Source organism: Equus asinus, chromosome 6, assembly GCF_041296235.1.
Source record: "Equus asinus isolate D_3611 breed Donkey chromosome 6, EquAss-T2T_v2, whole genome shotgun sequence".
In the NCBI taxonomy this organism is placed as follows: domain Eukaryota; kingdom Metazoa; phylum Chordata; class Mammalia; order Perissodactyla; family Equidae; genus Equus; species Equus asinus.
In genome coordinates, this window is record NC_091795.1 from 16,396,974 (window position 1) to 16,416,366 (window position 19,393).

The 19,393-nt window shown below is 37.6% G+C and overlaps 1 protein-coding gene across 2 annotated transcripts in view; it reads left to right on the plus strand.

Annotated features, from left to right (window-relative positions):
* TMEM131 (transmembrane protein 131) overlaps positions 1 to 19,393 on the plus strand; it is a 219,633-nt gene that overhangs the window by 155,267 nt on the left and 44,973 nt on the right. For both annotated transcript variants that reach the window (XM_044772935.2, XM_070511663.1), the window contains exons 12-20: positions 3,482 to 3,590; positions 7,208 to 7,316; positions 8,395 to 8,548; positions 8,641 to 8,811; positions 10,161 to 10,271; positions 10,361 to 10,495; positions 13,060 to 13,164; positions 16,322 to 16,408; positions 19,233 to 19,385. In XM_044772935.2, the coding sequence (XP_044628870.2) occupies positions 3,482 to 3,590; positions 7,208 to 7,316; positions 8,395 to 8,548; positions 8,641 to 8,811; positions 10,161 to 10,271; positions 10,361 to 10,495; positions 13,060 to 13,164; positions 16,322 to 16,408; positions 19,233 to 19,385 (1,134 nt within the window). The remainder of the gene's footprint in view (positions 1 to 3,481; positions 3,591 to 7,207; positions 7,317 to 8,394; positions 8,549 to 8,640; positions 8,812 to 10,160; positions 10,272 to 10,360; positions 10,496 to 13,059; positions 13,165 to 16,321; positions 16,409 to 19,232; positions 19,386 to 19,393) is intronic.

A 19,393-nucleotide genomic window follows, 5' to 3' on the forward strand; every position in this document is an offset into this window, starting at 1 on the left:
CAGAGTCTCTTCGTCTTTCTAAATAGAGGGCTACTAAAGCAAGCAGCAGCAAGTACAAGTTCCTCACCTGTTAATGGACAAAATGACCAGGTTCAAGCCTTCCTGACATCGACTATAATGCAACTTTGAGGACATGGTTTTCCCAAAATTTGCGGAACATTCATGCTACATAAATGATGGAATAAGTTTACCCGAGATGTCTAAAGAGGAACATCTGCGTGAAGTTTCCTTGCTAATTGATAAATAAGAATCACAGAGGTACTCAGTAATTTTACCGACATCAACTTGATAGGAGCTTTAGCGAATTTGTACACCTACTGTTAAAAACACAATTGTTATATACTGAAAGGTTATTTTCCTTGCTTGCTCGAATGTTTTGTAAATGATTGCAGAATGTTCTGAGCCCTTGAGTCTCACTTGAGAGTTACTCAGCATCAGCGGCTATGAATGTCATGAGAAAAGGCTGGAACTATATTTAGAACATAAGCAAGCTGCCTTTCCTGGGAATCTTGCCATACTTTTTCCACTTCTTGATTATCTTTAAGTAAGCAATAGTTAGTGACTGATACTAAACAGATTGTTAGTGTAAATATGCTTATTACAAGTTAATGATTACATATTATTTGTCATTTAAAGCCACCAAAATGAGCCAACTATTTAAGTGTTTTGTTTGTTTTGCTTTGTTTTTATTTCCTTGGAAAAAATGGATTTTAACTGATTTTAGGGGGGGGTTAATAATAAGTGAACAATTCAGACAATTTGTATAAAACATGTCGACTGAATAGTTGCTTCCTATTAGTGCAACATATTTTAAGGAAATAATACTGAATATAAAGTTTTCCTCTGGTAAGGAAAATCTTAAAGTGGTGTGTTTCATGTGAGAGAAACATTTTTTCCCATCGACTATTCTAAGCTCTTACTACTTAGAGTGACTATATTTTAATAAATACCATTGCGTAGCTGTTTCTGGCATGGTGTTGTGCAGGCCGAGAACACTCAGAAAGCATGTGGCTGTTACTGATGAACTGCCGCTCAACGTCTTTAAGCTGGTTTGACCATTTCCATTGCTGCTCTGTCGTAGTCAGTGGAGCAGACGAAAGAATTACAAGCCGTATCTGTGAATGTCTTCCACAAACTACAAGGCTTCGTGATCATCGTTATGATCATCTCTCTAACAAATCTTGACCTCAGGATAAAAGTGGCTAATTTGAAAAAACATGAAAATTAATGGAATCACAATGTTTTGTAGATAGATGGAGTCTTAGAAAATAATCCAATCCCCTAGCGTTTTGCAGGTGGGAAAATTAGGTCCAGAGTAGATGGGCCGTTTAAGCTCACGTTCTAGTTAAATAGTTAATAATCTTTTGTTGCATAAACTGGTCTCTATGGGGTTGTCACATATACTACTGTACTACTTTCCTTTCCTTTGGAAAAAGTATTAGTATAGTAGTATAATGAAACCAAACTAAACTTTCTCCAGTTTGTAGTGTATTTTGCAGTTCAAATTGCTTTGTTTTATTGTTCAAAAATAATACACGCACACACATACTGACATACAGCCCTTCAAGGAATGAAGAGATTTGTACTTTGAATGATTGCTAATAACAGCGAGTGTATGGATAATAAATACATCGGTATAAACAGATCAACTCACAGCCCCAGGCAGATCCAAAGCAAATGAGAAGGCATTCTCAAGGAAGAAAAGGGAAGAAAGGTAGAAGGGTCAAAATGCTAAGCGAGCCTGAGGCAAGAGCTAAAAGCCGTTAAGATTTCCAGCACATCGGGGCAGCCTGGTGGCGCAGTGGTTAAGTGCGTGTGTTCTGCTTCTCGGCGGCCCGGAGTTCGCCGGTTCGGATCACGGGTGCAGACATGGCACTGCTTGGCAAGCCATGCTGTGGTAGGCGGCCCACATATAAAGTAGAGGAAGATGGGCACGGATGTTAGCTCAGGGCCAGTCTTCCTCAGCAAAAAGAGGAGGATTGGCAGTAGTTAGCTCGGGGCTAATCTTCCTCAAAAGAAAAAAAAAGGATTTCCAGCACAGAAAACTACAGAACCATCCTTAGGGCCATCATTCCAGGCCCAGGAAAGACTTGCTAAGAACTAAGGACTAGCCAGCAGTGGGAAGGAAGATGCTCTGCCGACTGGGCATAAAAAGCAGTACCTGTGATTAGTATGTAATCAACTGTGTTCCCTTTGAATCACAGACACAATGCAAAAGGGGCAGTTTTTCTTCACACTCTTCTCAGGTGTCTCTTGCGCCTTCAAGGGTCTGCCCTTCGTTCAGTTTAGGCAGATGCCACCTTTATAAATGAGCTGAGAGGGTGGGCGGGGAGCCAGGGGGTAGAAGCCAGTGACCTGCAGGCATCTGACGGCACCCACCTTAGCTGGCATGCCTGATAAGTCTCACGGAACAGAACTGTTCTGAAACGTCAGTCTTTGACAACAGGTCTATAAAGCCTCTAAAAATTCCAGAAGGGTTTTAAGACCAAAGTAGGATCCTAATTGCATTCTAGTGGAAGATTTTTGATCATGATTTGTGTACAGTACCACAGTTTCATTAATACATGTTTGGGCAGTAGGATACCAGGTGAAGGACACCTGGTTTCCAGTTTTGCCTCTTGATGCCTAGCTATTGAAACATCACTCAGCGTCGCACGGTCTCTTCATCTACAAAATAGGCGTGGAGCTTGGGATCTTTCGAATCCCTTGCAGTGAAAAATGCTTTGTGTCAGGAAGGATAATCGATAAAAAAGTAACCGCACCTTAAAATGTATCTATTTTTTAAGCTTGCTCCAAAAGTGTAAGCTTTTACTGTCTTTTTGTTATTTTGGGTTTAGTTGTTTGAATAGAAAGATCTTATTTTTTAAGTTTGAAGTATTCTGATCTCTTCCATGTTGCACAGTGCCACAGTCCACCCCACTGCTCAGTCCACAGCCGGGAGCACAGCCCGGCCTCTCGACAGCCCCGCCCCGCTCGCACAGGCGCCCCCTGGAGAAGTAGAGAAAACACCATTAGAAATGGGATCTGCAAAGTCACCTTGGCAAAGGGGCACCAGCTCCAAATTCATGTTCATTCTTCATCTTCACAGAGTCAAGATGTTACATTTAGCATTGTGAATTTCTTTGAGGGGGACCTTATCATAAATCTTCCTGTCGTCTTCTCTTCGTACACTGTACGAATTAAGCATTTGTTTAGAAAATAAATACCTTTTTCCTATTATTTTGTATTCATACCCAGTGTACTAGTTTGTCTTTAGATTGTTATCTTCATTTGTTTATCAGACATTTTTCCTCTGGTCATGATTTTATTTCATAAAGATACTCTAATGAAATTTATTTGCAGTTTTTCCATTTTGGCCTACTCCACTTAAAGGGAACACCTAAAGTTACACTTTTTGAATTTTGATTCTGCTTTACTTTCCAGTATAATGTAACTGAACCATTAGACTAAAATACTGCTATATATATTTTTCTTTTTGCAGAGTGTTCGACCTACACCACAAAATGATGCTATAACGGTACACTTTAAACCAATTACATTAAAAGCTTCAGAAAGTAAATATACCAAGGTTGCAAGTATTAGTTTTGACGGTAAGAATTCAACTTTTTCTCTCTATTAGAGTGGTCTTATTTTGATAAACTAGAAGACATCTGTGTTGACATCCTTACGCAGAAATCCAGACCGTTTCACAATCAGATTTTATATTACTGCTTTGGTTGATTTTTTTGTTAACTGTCACAGACTCTTCTTTGTTTCATAAAGGATAATATCATAAGTTCATAAACCTAAATTAATATTAGCAAGTACATTAGGATTGGAATTACATTTTCATAATTTGGCCTCTTTCACGTATATATCTACTAAACTTTGCCTTAATTATGAAGTCATTAATTTTTATAATTGAGTGATAATATATTTGAGTTTCAAAAGCACGTTTGAATTTGAAAGAGAAATAAATTATTCTCTGTAACATTTTCATATATTGGCTTTTATAAACATGACAGATAGTCCTGCCTAAGCTAAAAATAATCTTTATGATAAAATTGTCAAATTAGATAACTATTATTTCAAACATTTATATTGTGTATTTTGACATTTGAAATGTTAACCCAGACTTTAACATATTTTAATAGCATATTTTTATTCAGTTTTTCCCGCTTTACTAGAACATTTGTTGAATTTGCTGTCACAACATTTTTAAAATAGTGACTTAATGGCTGTTTAACCCATATATGTAATTAAATTTAATGAGAACTGAAACTTGGAACAGGGCTTTTCTCTCCCCATGTGAGTGAGTCTCCCTGAAGCTTCAAGCTTGACTTTCTGATAAAACCACCTCTGCTCATAGTCCACGTTGCACCGCTGGACTCATCAGAAGCGAGCATTTGATCACTGGGCAAGCTGCTGAGTGCAGCAGGATGCGGGGCACTCTGCACAGTGTTGTGAAGGCAGCTGTGCTCACTCCTTGCATGTGGAGAGTTCTGGGGAGGATCTGGGCCACCTGCACAGCCCGGGTGCCTGCTTCAGTATCATCCCATGAGCTCAGAGAAAACTCCCGAAGAAATCAAGATTAAACATGAGGCATACTTCATAATCCAGTTATCAAGAAATAGTATTATAGAAGGTTTTGATGCCACAGTTATTTCCAAATCTGTGATAAATTGTCTGCTGTGTTGCTAAGATACTAGAGTCATGACCACCAGTATGAGTATCAGCAGGTACATTCTCTTCACTGAGAAAGAGAACAGCCAGCCAGTAGTAATTCTTGACCCCCAGAACAGTTAGGACCCCCCTTCTGGTAAACGCAGGGGATAGGGGAGTGCGTCCTGGGGACACTTGTGCCCTTTGTTCTCCCACACGCTCTTCTCCAGCTCCTCTGTTGACAACCCAGTGAATGCGTCCATCCTTGAGATGAGTAATGTCAGTAATGTTGGTTCTTCTGAGATCATAGACTCTAAAAAAGTGTTTTTTAAAGAAATTGTGTAAAATCCAGTACAAAGACAAAGGGAAAGCATCTTTTAAAGCAAGTGCTACATTTCTTATGCATGGTTTTTATTATCATGGGAAAATCCCTCCACCTTCCACTTCCCACCTCCCCACCCCCACCCCAGATTCCAATGCAAAATGCCACTGAGATGCTGTGAAAATCAGTCAGGAAATGTGTGTTTTACTTAATGTTTAATATTTTCAGAATGTGCCAAATATATGAACTCTGCAGTGTTCACTTTCCAAGCAAACATCTTTCTCATCAAGTCACTATTTTTATCATTTTTAACTGAATTTTCTTGAGGTTTTTGACCACTTCATTTGCTAAAAGATAACTTGATAAGTTACTATGAAATGCCTAAATTCTGGCCATTGTGATCAGCCTTACGTCAGAATAAACAGCAAAAAATTAAAAGCATCCAGAAATGGCTATACAGTAGTCTCCCCTTATCCACGGTTTCAGTTACCCATGGTCAATCTCAGTCTGAAAATAGTAAATGTAAAATTCCAGAATAAACAATTCATAAGTTTTACATTGTGCACCATTCTGAGTAGTGTGATGAAATCTTATGCCATCTCACTCTCCTGCCCTAGACGTGAATCATCCCTTTGTCCAGCGTATCCACACTGTATACGCTAACCTACCCTTTAGGGACTTAGTAGCTGTCTGGGTTATCCGATGGACTGTCGAGGTGTGGCAGTGCTTGTGTTCAGGTCACCTTTATTTAGCTTAATAATGGCCCCAAAGCACAAGAGTGGTGATGCTGGCAATTCAGATGTGCCAAAGACTAGTTATTGTTCTTTAATCTCTTACTGTGCCTACTTTATAAATTAAACTTTATCATAGGTATGTATGTATAGAAAAAAACACAGTATATATAGGGTTTGGTACTCTCCACAGTTTCACCCATCCACTGGGGGTCTTGGAACATATACCCTGTGGATAAGGGGTGACTACTGTACAGCAAGCAGAAAGAAATGAGGCTTAATGGGAATTTAAAAAATCTGAAGTCACCATCTACATAGCCACATACTAGATGTCATACCATTTTTTTATTGTTCTTTTTTGTGCTAAAAGTTGGATAACACACATTTGCAGAATTCACATATAAATTCTTCTCTTAAATGGAAGTATTCATGAAGTACTTTAAAGGTCATAAAGATAAATATCTTTATTTGCTTTGAAAGGAACAGCTAATGGGTACCCAGATTGGATACAGCTGAATCTATTTCTGTAATTCCAGATGAAATTATTCACAACTGCTACAAAATTTAAAGGTTTTACTTCATCTGTGAGGACAACATGATAGCAGACAGGGTATATGTCTCCTCTTATACTATGAGTTAGGGTTGGTTAATATAAGAAGTCAGAGTTCAACTCTTGACATTGCTTACACCATGGTACATTTTATTGGTATTTATAGCAAGACTCTAGCCATACAAGGAATGTTATTTCTTTGGGTTTTTTTCCAAACCTGAGCTAACATCTGTTGCCAATATTTTTTTTTCCTTCTCGCCAAAGCCCACCAGTACATAGTTGTATACTCTAGTTGTGAGTGCCTCTGATTGTTCTGTGTGGGGCGCCGCCTCAGCATGGCTTGATGAGCGGTCCTGTGTCCGTGCCCGGGATCCAAACCTACGAAACCCTGGGCCAGTGAAGCTGGAGCATGCAAACTTAACCACTCGGCCACAGGGCTGGCCCCCGGAATGTTATTTCTTAAATACAGCTGTAGACCAGCAGTCTTAAATGGGGGCACTTCGATTGTCACAGCTGGGGGTGCTACTGATAGCTTAGCAAGTAGAGGCTCGGGGTGCTGCTAAACGTCCTACAATGTACAAGACAGTGCCCCACCCCCAGCAAAGAATTAATCTGGCCTAAAATGTTAATAATGCCAAAGTTGAGAAACCCTGCTGTAAGTAAAGCCAAAGCTTATGGCTATAGAGAAGTAGCTGAAATAAAGTATTTTTCCTCCTGACTTGTGTTTACTTGCTAATTCCCTATCTGTTTATCCCATACCAAGAAAATTAAAACATTTTTCCTTTTTGTATCAAAAATTTGATATTTGGTTTAAAATGTTGTAAAAGTATTCTGTTTGCCAATTTGAAAGCTCAACTTTCTTTCTAAGATTTTGTCAGTCCACGTGAAGTCACTCTCATACTCCTCTCTGTAAAATCTTTAGTGGCAAAAGGTGACGGAGATTATTTTTTTGCTTCCTTTCAGCCTCAAAAGCCAAAAAGCCATCTCAGTTTTCTGGGAAAATAACTGTTAAAGCAAAGGAAAAGAGTTATTCCAAACTAGAAATACCATATCAAGCAGAAGTTTTAGATGGGTGAGTTTCTCTTTAAAATATGCTTTATAACTTTTTACTAATCAATAAGTTCTGTTTTCCTACTCATTGACCTTAGCAGCAGTAGTAGCCAACTTCACGTAAACTCCACGGAATTATTATTGAAAGAGCAACTTCAACTATAAAGGAGAAAAATCTCCTGTATTTTATTTTTTACTCTTTTAGAAGAAAAAGGTAAATGGAATCATATGATATGAGCTTTAGTGAAGTCTTAATGATTTATTAATGCAGTAGAAAAATGAATCTATGATTTTTAAATGATATTTAAATCATTTGAGCTATTTCCCTTCTGTAATTTTTTTGTATTCAAGTGGTTGTGGCTTGCTCTTAAAGTGTATTGTCACTTGAAAAAAAAAATCATTTACATTCCTTTATAAACTCATAAACACTGTCTAGAATTACGTCTTTTTGTAAATGAGCAGTAACATACATAGTTCATTTTCTGATTATACTTTAACCAATAATAGTTAATATCCAGCTTGGTAGGGACTCATTTTAACAAAGCTGTTTATGATGGACATTTTTTTTTAAGTAGCTTAAAACTTTTTCCTTTAATACGGTCTTGATTTTAATTGTTTAATTACATATAATTAGTAGAGAATTGTTCTTTATATTTCAGTTTTTTTTTTTTTTAAAGATTGGCACCTGAGCTAACAACTGTTGCCAATCTTCGTTTTTTTTCTTCTTCTTCTTCTCCCCAAAGCCCCCTAGTACATAGTTGTATATTCTAGTTGTGAGTGCCTCTGGTTGTGCTATGTGGGATGCTGCCTCAGCATGGGCTGATGAGTGGTGCCATGTCCCTGTCCAGAATCCAAACCGGGGAAACCCTGGGCCACAGAAGCAGAGCGCACAAACTTAACCACTCGGCCATGGGGCTGGCCGCTAAATTTTGTTTTAAATCGTGTGGTCAATCACTAAAATATCTAAGGTTCTAATTCTCTAATAACAGTCCTTAATGCTAAACATAAATTATCACTCAGAACAAAAGAACTTGGATTTTAAATTAACATATGGAAATAAAAATGGTTTATTTTGTTCATGTTTTTGTTTTTTCAAATAGTTATTTGGGATTTGATCACGCTGCAACATTATTTCACATCCGAGACAGTCCTGCAGATGCTGTGGAAAGGCCAATTTACCTTACAAACACTTTCAGTTTTGCGATCCTCATTCATGATGTGTTGCTACCAGAAGAAGCCAAAACAATGTTTAAAGTATGTCTGGGAACCTCATACTTTTATTTTTACTGATCTACCAAATAGATGATGCTGACACGTTGTTTTTTTTCTCTCCCATCATTTCCTAGGTTCACAACTTCAGCAAACCAGTCTTAATTCTTCCAAATGAGTCGGAATACATTTTTACTCTGTTTTTTATGCCATCCACATCATCCATGCACATAGATAACAATATTTTACTTATTACCAATGCTTCTAAATTTCATTTACCTGTGCGGGTATATACAGGCTTTTTAGATGTAAGTATGTTATCTACCTTTAAAATTTATAACTCTCTGCCTATCTTTTGTGTTTTCAGGTATTATTAGGCAATCATGTTGCACACTCTTAAATCTTGCCATTTTCTGTGCTGTACAAGTTGGTCTAATTCCCGCCTGGTCAGTACTTCCAGGATAACTGGTTTTCATCCTTCCCAGCAGTCGTCTCTCCTCAGGATACAGTTGATTCCTCTAGTTACAGCCTCCACTTCGATCTTTTCCACATTCTGCCTTCTCTTGGCTTTGCTTTTATTTATTTATTTACTTTTGAGGGAGATTAGCCCTGAGCTAACATCTGCCACCCATCCTCCTCTTTTTTGCTGAGGAAGACTGGCCCTCAGCTAACATCCGTGACCGTATTCCTCTACTTTATATGTAGGATGCCTGCTACAGCATGGCTTGACAAGCGGTGCGTGGGTCCGCACTTGGGATACGGACCGGCAAACCCTGGGCCGCCAAAGTGGGATGTGCAAACTTAACCACTGTACCACCGGGCCAGCCCCAGCTTTGCTTTTAAATTGTTACATTCTTGGGGAAGAGAAAAAGAAACTAAATGGAAGAAAAATAATAAGCAGAAAAAAAATAATGCATGGAGGGTCAAGAGGGAACTGTGTAGGGAAGAGATGACCAAAACCAGGAAATATCAGGATGAAGAAAAGAACCAGGTAATAAAGATGAAAGTAAGGCAGGAGAGCTGCACAATTGAATAGTAATCTAAATACGGCACAGAAGGAAAGAATAAAGGTGTTTCTAGTACAGAAAATAAGCCAGGAAAAAAAAAACTCTGAACAAAACTGTCCCCAGAGTAATCAATGAAAGAAGTTTAGATCAGAAACGAAACTGCTAGAAAAGAGAAAAAGAAAATTAGAACATATGGAAATGTACTTCTCCAAAAAGCCAGCATCAATAAGAATTTCAGAGCTGGAAGGCCCTTCACTGTTATCCTGCTCCTTCTTCATTTCTTTTGCCTGAATGATCACCTTTCCATAGCTGCTTTCCTGAAGGCATGGCACTGCCTGAGACCCCGGACTCTTTGCCCAGTTCCCTCAGGCTCCCCCTCACCCCTCCTGGTGCCTTCACCACCTGCTGCTTTCATGTGCCTTCAGAGGAGAAATAGTTGTTCCGTGGAGGCCCTGAGTGTTTCATTTGTGATTACTCAAAATATTTTCATTGTGCAAAGTTCTTAATTATATTTTATATGTGTCTGTATATGTGTATATTTACATAAAATATAGGAGCCTTTGTATATCTTAGTGTAGTTATTTTCTCTTGATAATGTTCTTTTACATAAGTATAATTTTGTTTAATCTCGTTCTTTTATATCTTTCCAGTACTTTGTATTACCTCCCAAAATAGAGGAACGTTTCATAGATTTTGGCATACTGAGTGCTACAGAAGCAAGTAATATTTTATTTGCAATTATAAACAGCAATCCAATTGAGGTAAAAAAATCTGTTTTTATTCTAAATCACATCTAAGGATTTTATGCTAGTGCTACAATAATCGCTTTCATGTCTTTCTCTTTTTTAAGTTGGCTATAAAAAGTTGGCATATCATAGGAGACGGTTTATCAATAGAACTCGTAGCTACTGAAAAAGGCAACAGAACTACCATCATTTCAAGCCTTCCAGAGTTAGAGAAATCCTCTTTATCAGACCAGTCCTCAGTAAGTAAGCTTTCTTATTGTTTGCGTAAACTTAGATGTATGTCTAAACCCCAAAAAAAGACTTGCTGTGTCGCAGGCTTCAGCTAACACATTTACGAAATTCACAGAAGCCTTGCTTATTTGGTATCGAAAGGGGCTTGTAGGTAATTTACTTCAACCCCCTCCTTTTATGACAAAGGCACTCGAAACTCAAAGGGGTTAAGTTCTACCTTGTCATAAAATGTTCTATAACAGGCAAAATTTAAATGATACTTTTGTAATTCATGTCGTTATAGGAGAAATTTCCATAGTGTAGTATTAAATGAACCCTAAACTAACATAGTTTAGTACTTAACTAACCCTGTGTTCATTGAATTTACTGGGCAAAAGAGATAGTCCTCCCCATTGGTGGAAGGTATTTTCAATTATATGGTAATAGTTCTGGCCCACTTTCTGTACTGATGAGAAGAGAGTGTCAATGAGGTAAACATTGTTTGAGCCCTACCCATGTACTGTCACTCTGTCTTATTAATACATGCAGTGGTCATAAAAGAGCACAAAACAAGAGAAAATAAATGTGTCGCTCTAAGCCCTCAGCCCTACTGAAGAGAGAACTTGAAGTTTATATCTGCTCACGACAGGGTTAGCAGAATAGCCTTGTGGGAGGAGGAGCATGACAGATGTCATCTGTGGGTTAGGAGAGAACTTCTTGCAACAACTTTACAGAAGAAAAAGCAAATGTCCTGAGACACAGAGATTGTTAACAAACGCACTTCCGTGGAATGCCATATGTTATAAAAGTTGATTTAAACATTTTATGCTGGAGGACCCCCCCAAAGCAGGTTTTTTGGAGTGCAGTTTGGCAATGTACGCCACTCCAGGGAATTCTTCCCATGGAACTAATTTAAAGAGCCAAAAGCTATGAGAATGAAGATTTTTGTAATAGCTTTGTTAATAATTCCAAATAACTGGAAACAGCCAATGCATGAAGTAAATCTTGATTTTATGATTGAATATTGATGCAAATAAAAAATTGAAAATATGATTGCATGTAGAAACTTGGAAAAGGATTTATGAGAAAGTGGGAAATCGTACTAAATAATATTTTAATTGCAGCTATGTGACATTCAAGCTACATAATCAGATATTTGTGAATAGTGGTAGATTTATGGGTGATTACATTTTAAATAATTTATAATGTTTAAAATTTGATTCAGAAATAAAGCCTCCTTTTAAAACAAAAAAGGAAATGCCTATGAGAAGTAATATTTGTCACTCCAGCTGAGATTTTATTTTTAATACAAAGAGAATGCTGAAAAAGGGTAATAATGAGACCAGCCCTTAATGTGTTCCTTTCAACAATGAAGTTAGAGTAAACTTGTATGTATATTTAATTCCAGATGGTTGAATTATAGTTTCCTAATAAGACATTATAAATTAATAATGTTAGAAATCTGGATCCTTTCCTAGCAGTAAATAGTATGCGTTAACACATACTATTTAAATTTGAGAGATCCATACAACATACATAAAGCCTGTTTGACAATTTAGGTCTTAGAATTAGCTTTTAAATAAAGCTATAAATATAAAAACGAGAGACAGAAAGATGAGATCGTTATTATGAACCCTTACTTAAAATAAGACGTTGTAGTGAGTTGCCAACTTCAAAATAGCAGAATGATTTTTTTTAAGTATGTAATTCCTAAACTTTCAACAGTTTTCCCAAAAGCCAAACTTAGGAACTAAATTGGCATCCTGTTCCTTATATTGCCAACAATTCTCTGTGCTCTTCAGACTCGTGTTCTGATTTTGGGTAGTCAGGAGTCATGATGAAACATTAGAATTGCACAGAACCAAGGCAGAAATGCTTCGAAAAGAGAGAAGTGAGTATGTTTGGTGTGTCAACATTTATTTTGAGGTAAATGTGCATTCTAGACAAAATACAACTACTAATAACTAAAGTACAGCTTCATAAATTGAATTTCATGTTTTTTGGATATTTCACAGTTGAAGAGAGTAAATGCCAGAAACAGCAAATAGCTTGAGAAAACAAATAAGATCCCCGTTCTTCTTTCAAATTGTTATTGCTTAACCCTTCTTTCTATGATTCTTGATGTTCACATGACCCAACCTCTCTTACTCTGAAGGTATGATTATTAACATGACAGAGTTAAATTCAGAACTTGAAGCAGAACCAACTCGTTATGGACTTGTGCCCTGCTGTGGCCAAGGGGTTGGTGGAAGACTGTGTCCCTCTATTCGAGCCATCACCCTGCTTTGGCCATTCAGCCACATGGCTGGTATGTGAGGACCATTGCCCTCCCCACCTTGGCAGCCAGAAATGTGACTCTTCCTCAGGGAGCTGGTTTTCTCGGTGGCCCATGGAATAAGTGTATTGGATAAACCATCTGCTATCATCTAGAGATGGCATTATTTTGAGATATTTGTACATGACGATATGGTAATTCAGTGTCATACTGGTGTATGTTAGGATTTGGAAGTCAGCTTATCACTATAGCCCTCTTTTTCATTTTAATGAGAAATTTCAACTAGCAAGACTAATGAATCATTTCTACTACATACAGGTAATATTAGCTTCAGGCTATTTTGCAGTGTTCAGAGTCAAACTTACTGCAAAAAAGCTGGAAGGGATTCACGATGGAGCCATTCAGATCACAACAGACTATGAGGTAAGGACTTCATGAGGATTCACATTAATGGGATTTTTCTGAATAATTCATTCCTTTTTTTTTTGGTTTTTGGAGAAGCAGAGAACTAAGTTTATTCGTACAGTTACAGTTTACCAATTTTGTACCTTAAAAACTGAGCTTTTGAGAATGGTTTACAGAACATTGGTGTTCATTAGCTCATAGTTTTCTGGTAAAACCCAAACCTCTTAACTAAAAACAACTTCAGAAAAATGCCTTTGGCACGTTTAGCATTGCTGTACTAGAAACCTGCTTACAGATGGTTATAATAGCATTGCACAGATCCTGACTAAAATCCCTGTTAGGTATCTCTGATTCTTTCTGCACTCATAAATATCCTCCTGTGTAACATTTCCAAAAAGGAAGATACAATCAGGAGAACAAATCTTAATTTGAGTTCTCACAATTGTATTTACACGGGTCCTTCTACGTCAAGAAGCCAAATGAAGATCATTGAGCTGTGTGTGTGTGGGTGTGTGTGGGTGGTACCATTTAACCTGAGATCTACAATCTCTTAACAAATTTTTATGTGTACAGTACAGTATTGCTAACTCTAGGCACAATGTTGTACAGTAGATCTCTAGAACTCATTCACCTTGCATATCTGAAACTTTGTACCTGTTGAATAATGACTCCCCATTTATCCTTCTCCCAGCCCCTGGCATCCACCACTCTACTCTCTGCTTCTATGAGTTTGACTATTTTAGATTCATTATCTAAGTGGAATCGTGGAGTATTTGTCCTTCTGTGACTGGCTTTTTTACGTAGCATAATGTCCTCAAGGTTCATCCATGTTTTCTCAATATGGCATGATTTCCTTAATTTTTAAGGCTGAATAATATTCTGTTGTGTGGATATACCACATGTTCTTTATCCATTCATCCATTGATGGACATTTAGGTTGTTCTCTCGTCTTGACTATTGTGAATAATAATACTGCAATATATATGAGAGTGCAAATATCTCTTTGAGATCCTGATTTCAGGAAGTTTTAAAAAAAATACTTTGCCTAGAGTTTATAGTTGTTACCTACAGAAAGGTTGATCCAAATGTTGCCATTATCAGAACATTCTATTTGGTAGAATATGAACATTTTGTTTCACATTTTATTTATTATTTCCACATCGATAAGTGAAATAAACCAAAAAGCTATATTTTCTTGTGCTGTCTTTATCTAGCTATGAAATAAAAATGAAAGGATTGGGCAGGTTTCACTCTGATTTTTGCCAAATAACTTGAATAAGATGAGAATGTCCGTTCCTTGACAGTTTGGTAAACTCATATGTAAAACTGTCTGGCCCTAAGATCTACTAAATTTCAATTATAGGTTATTGAAAATAAAGATGTAATTTTTTCACATCTAAGTTACCAGTGCCCTTGAATTTTATTCATAGATATCCTTTGAGGCTAAGAAACACTGCTAGAAAATATGCCTAGGAGAGGAATTTCTGTATTGTCTATACATATATTCATTGTTTTTTATAATTTTTATTTTTTATTTTAAAAATTTTAAATGTTTCTTTCTTTTACTTTCTTTGATCTTGGAGTCCATATTCATCTTTACTAATTTTCCAAATTTATATCCTAATGCAAGTGTATGAGGGTACACCATGTACTTTTGCATCATAGTCTTATCAATACTTAGTACTGATCAGTTTTAACCAATCTAGTCTGGTTAGTTTGGAGAAGGATTCTTTAAGCCTCACATAACCATAGATAGCGTTTGAAGGGTGTTGGAAATTACAGGGGGTGGACATAGGAGGAAGCACTTTGCTGGGAGATATTTCAGCTGGGTTTTGTCACAAGGTTACGTTCATGCAAATCTGCAGAAGAAAGTAGGATAAGTGGAGTCAAATGGTGGCCCAGTAGGGTGGTGAGGACAGTAACTGCATAGAAACTCTACATGTTTATAAGTTGTTGGTGCATCTCTATGCCAGTACTTTGAAGAGTCCTTTGTAAACACTTCTGAAGGAATCATATTTTCTGTTATATTCTCAGGCTGATCATTGAGCTTCTTAAAGACTTCTGTGAGGTTTGACATGTTGCATTCAGTGAGATTTTGAATGGATACATTTTTGCCAAAGCTAAATATTTTAATTTAATATTTAAAAGCTCTTTGGGAAGTTGAGGACAGCTCAATTCCACAAGTTGCTGCCCTTGTTCTCCTACCTGTTTTCAGCACATGTAACCCCCATGTGAAAGAAAACTAATTCAGAATAAACAGAATTGTTCATTTAATAATAAGTGATTTGTTGGGAGTATGTCAATTATATCCACAAGTGAGGGATTCATGTTTATCACTCATGGTGGAAATAAGTACATTTCATGGCTAAGGCAAGTTTTGTTTAGTATGGATGAAAATAAGAATTAGGGGAAAATATCTTAGAGAAGTATCTTTGTGAGTTGCAAAGTTACAAATAGAGTGTGAGTAGAGATTCAAAATCTAGAATGTTCAACTCATTTTTTTAAATTTCTTCTTTTTTTTTTTTTTCCTTTTTCTCCCCAAAGCCCCCCGGTACATAGTTGTATATTCGTAGTTGTGGGTTCTTCTAGTTGTGGCTTGTGGGACGCCGCCTCAGTATGGCTTGATGAGCAGTGCCATGTCCGTGCCCAGGATTCGAACCGACGAAACACTGGGCCACCTGCAGCAGAGCGCACGAACTTAACCACTCAGCCACGGGGCCGGCCCCTCAACTCATTTTTTTAAATTGGTTGATGTTAATTTATTGCTATATACAAAAATAGAGAGCTATGTAACTCTAGAAAATGCTAGATTTTTCATACATTGTTTTAAGAGTACTGTTTGACTTTGCCTTTTAAATTAATAATCTACAAAATAACCTGTAATATGGAAAATCTATTCTTCATTCCTTCCCTGTTGTTTGGTCTTGTTTACCATGTTTTCAGTGAATCACTGAGAAATACATATAAATTTACTGTATTTCATTGCCTTTTATGGAGTTCAGTGGACAAATTAACAGTATCCATGGATGATTTTAATATTGCTTATGAGTTGGTTATTGCTAATGTAAGTCCCAAGATGAGTTTTTTTTAATGCCCAAAAATAATGCGCTGAACTGTCCAGCTCACTCTCAGACTGTAGCACTTATTTCTTGTGGTCTGCTTCTTCGTTCCACAGATCCTGACAATTCCAGTGAAGGCTGTGATCGCAGTGGGCTCGCTGACTTGCTTCCCAAAGCATATGGTTCTTCCGCCTTCCTTTCCAGTAAGACAGTTAATTTTTAGACTTCTTGCTAATTTTTTTCTTTGTTTTTACTTCTCTGTTCCTAGAATTCAGCAGTAAAGTCAGTTATTCTTTATTAATCATTTATTTTAAGGTAAAACATTGTACTGGATTCTTTAGGAGCTATTAAGAGGAATAAGAGCTAGTCCCTTCTCTCAAAAAGTTTTCTATCTAGAATGGGAAATGGGCCCATGATTCACAGATGTAAAGCAGGATGGAGAAATTGCCCTAAGAGGTGTAAAAATAAAGTGGTATGAGAGAAATACACATGTAATTGATAAAGGTGCCGTGTGAGCCGGCTTAGAATGTCTTCTCGCAGGGATGGATAAGGGGTGTCCAGGGAACAAACCAAATAAAGACATGAGGGCAGTAAAGTCTGAGATGGCTTTAGGCAGTAGTGAGTTGCCCATTTGGCCAGAATGGAGGGAAGTTTCAATATGGAAATGGTATATTGGAGTGATAGCATGAAAAAATTACATGCACTTAAGTCTAAGAAAATCTAAAGTTTTTGAGTGGTGGCTTGACATCATCAGAGCTGAGCTTTAAAGAGTGGCTCTCTGGCAGAAGTAAATATAGAAGACATACAGAAGTAACAATAGAGTGAGTGCCTGGAGGCCAACCCAGAGACTCTGGCCAGAGTCCACATGAAAAATGTCAAGGGGGCAGTTGGAGCTTAGGGCGTTGGCAGAGGCAGTAGATCCCTTTCATACCTCCAAGCCTTTGCTGTTAGTCTGCGTTGAATGTCCTCCATCCTCTTCTGCCTTCAGAGAACTCCTACACATCTTTCAAGATTCAATTCCATTGTCATCTCCTCTCCGAAGATTTCTTGATTCTAGATGGTAACGGTGGTTACACATATGATCTTGGAACGATTTGAAATTACCTCTCTTGCAGCAAGCCTCACATTGTGCTATAAATAATGCCTTACGTTTTGGTCTCCCCCGACAACTTTGAGATCCTCTAGGAAAGGGATGAGGGATCTTTTATGCTCACTAGCAGGCACTTAGTAGATAATGCATGGATGAAGGAGCAAAATGATGGAGAAGAGAACATTGGCAAGAGGCGTTTCAGATGAATTATTTGAACTGTACCTGAGCATCCTGAGGAGGTTATTAATTGAAGCAGCTGTGGGTAAGCAGGTAGATAGAGTAGTCAAAAATTGGACTTAGGGTTTGAGCCTGGAGAACCAGCAGATGGCGCCACCGTTTGCCGGAAGATGATGTGGTCAATTCAGGGCACCTTGGGGCAAATGTAGACGTGTCTCTTAGCCTCTGGTAGGAGACTCGGTGGGTTGAGAGAAACAATACATTGGAAAATCTTAATGCTGTATACAGTAAAACAAATTCAAAATTTAGCTCCTTAAAAATATAAATTTTGAATTCATGTGTTCAGCACATTTAAGTTTGGGTCTTACTTAAGTCTGTCTTCCTGTCATTCCCATTTGCACTGACCATATGGAACTTTTGATTCATTATTTATCCAAAAGGACCTTGTTCCTTCTTTCAATTGCCTTTCAATCAGTGATCTCCTTAATTACTGCATAAATCCTAGAAGGAAGTAATTCAGTAGATGACACAGTGAAAGACCCGTGGGTGGAGTAAATGAGAGAAAGCATCTGTATAAAGCAAGGTCTTGGTTTTGAGCTACTTCAGGTTAAGCTTTCAAGTATCTTTAGATGGCTTACAGGACCAGATCTTTTTTGGAATTACAAATTAATTTGATATTACTGTCTTAGTTGGGCTGCTATAACAAATTACTGAAGATTGGGTAGCTTAAACAACAAACATTTATTTCTCACAGTTCTGGAGGCTGGGAAGTCCAAGATCAAGGTACCGGCAGATCCAGTGTACAGTGAAGGGTACTCATGCTGGTTTTGCAGACGGCTGTCTTGTGCTGTCTTCACATAGCCAAAGAGCAAAGGGAGGGCAAGCTCTTGTGTCTCTTCTTTTAAGAGCGCTAATCCCATTCATTAGGGCTCTACCCTCATGACGTAATCACCTCCCAAAGGCCCCACCTCCTGATTCCGTCACCTTGGGGGTTAGAATTTCAGCATATGAATTTGTGGGACACAAATGTTCAGTTCATAACAATTACCAAATTCTGTAAAATCCCTTATCACGTGGAGATTACTAGAGCTAAGTGATGGAAACAATACTTCAGAATAAACATTTTATATAACTCATAGTTTAATTCTTAGTATTTGATCACCATTGTAAAGGGAACTTTTGTGACTGTTACCTCTTTTGATCCCCATTACACCCCTGAGAGACAAGACACGGGCACGAGAGGAGTTATTACAGGTGCACGAAGACCAGTAGCTGCCAGGAAGACGCAGCTAGTTAAAGGCATTTGCCGAGTCCCGGCTTTCTTCTAAGGAAAATAGATCTGATTTTTTTTTTTTTTTTTTGGTCTTGTTTGAGTTTGGATTTTAGAATTTAGTTATTTGATCCTGAATTTGGATGCTTTTAGGGCAAGTTGGCCTTGGTATAAACAAACCTTGCTTAATAAACTGACAGTGACCAGTTCCTTTATTCAGCCCTCTCTCTGTTTGTACCTTTGTGAGCATCCTCAATATTTTAACGTGAAATGTGAACATTTTTACTTTAGATGTACATGTGTGCTTGTGTATTTATATATATATATTTGAGGGGGCTCTCATTACAAATTGAGATTATTAACTGTTGAAAATCCTAGTGTCCTTTGGGCTTTGGTCTCCTAGAAATATGTCTGTCAGCTCTAAAGTGAGTGTCCTTAAGAAAATCCAGCCATATACAAATGAGTTTGCTTGTTTCTTTTCTTCCTTCAGGGGAAAATAGTTCATCAAAGTTTAAATATTATGAATTCCTTCTCACAGAAGGTAAAGATACAACAAATACGGTCTTTGTCAGAAGATGTGCGATTTTACTACAAACGATTACGGGGCAATAAGGAAGACTTAGAACCAGGAAAAAAATCAAAGGTTTGAAA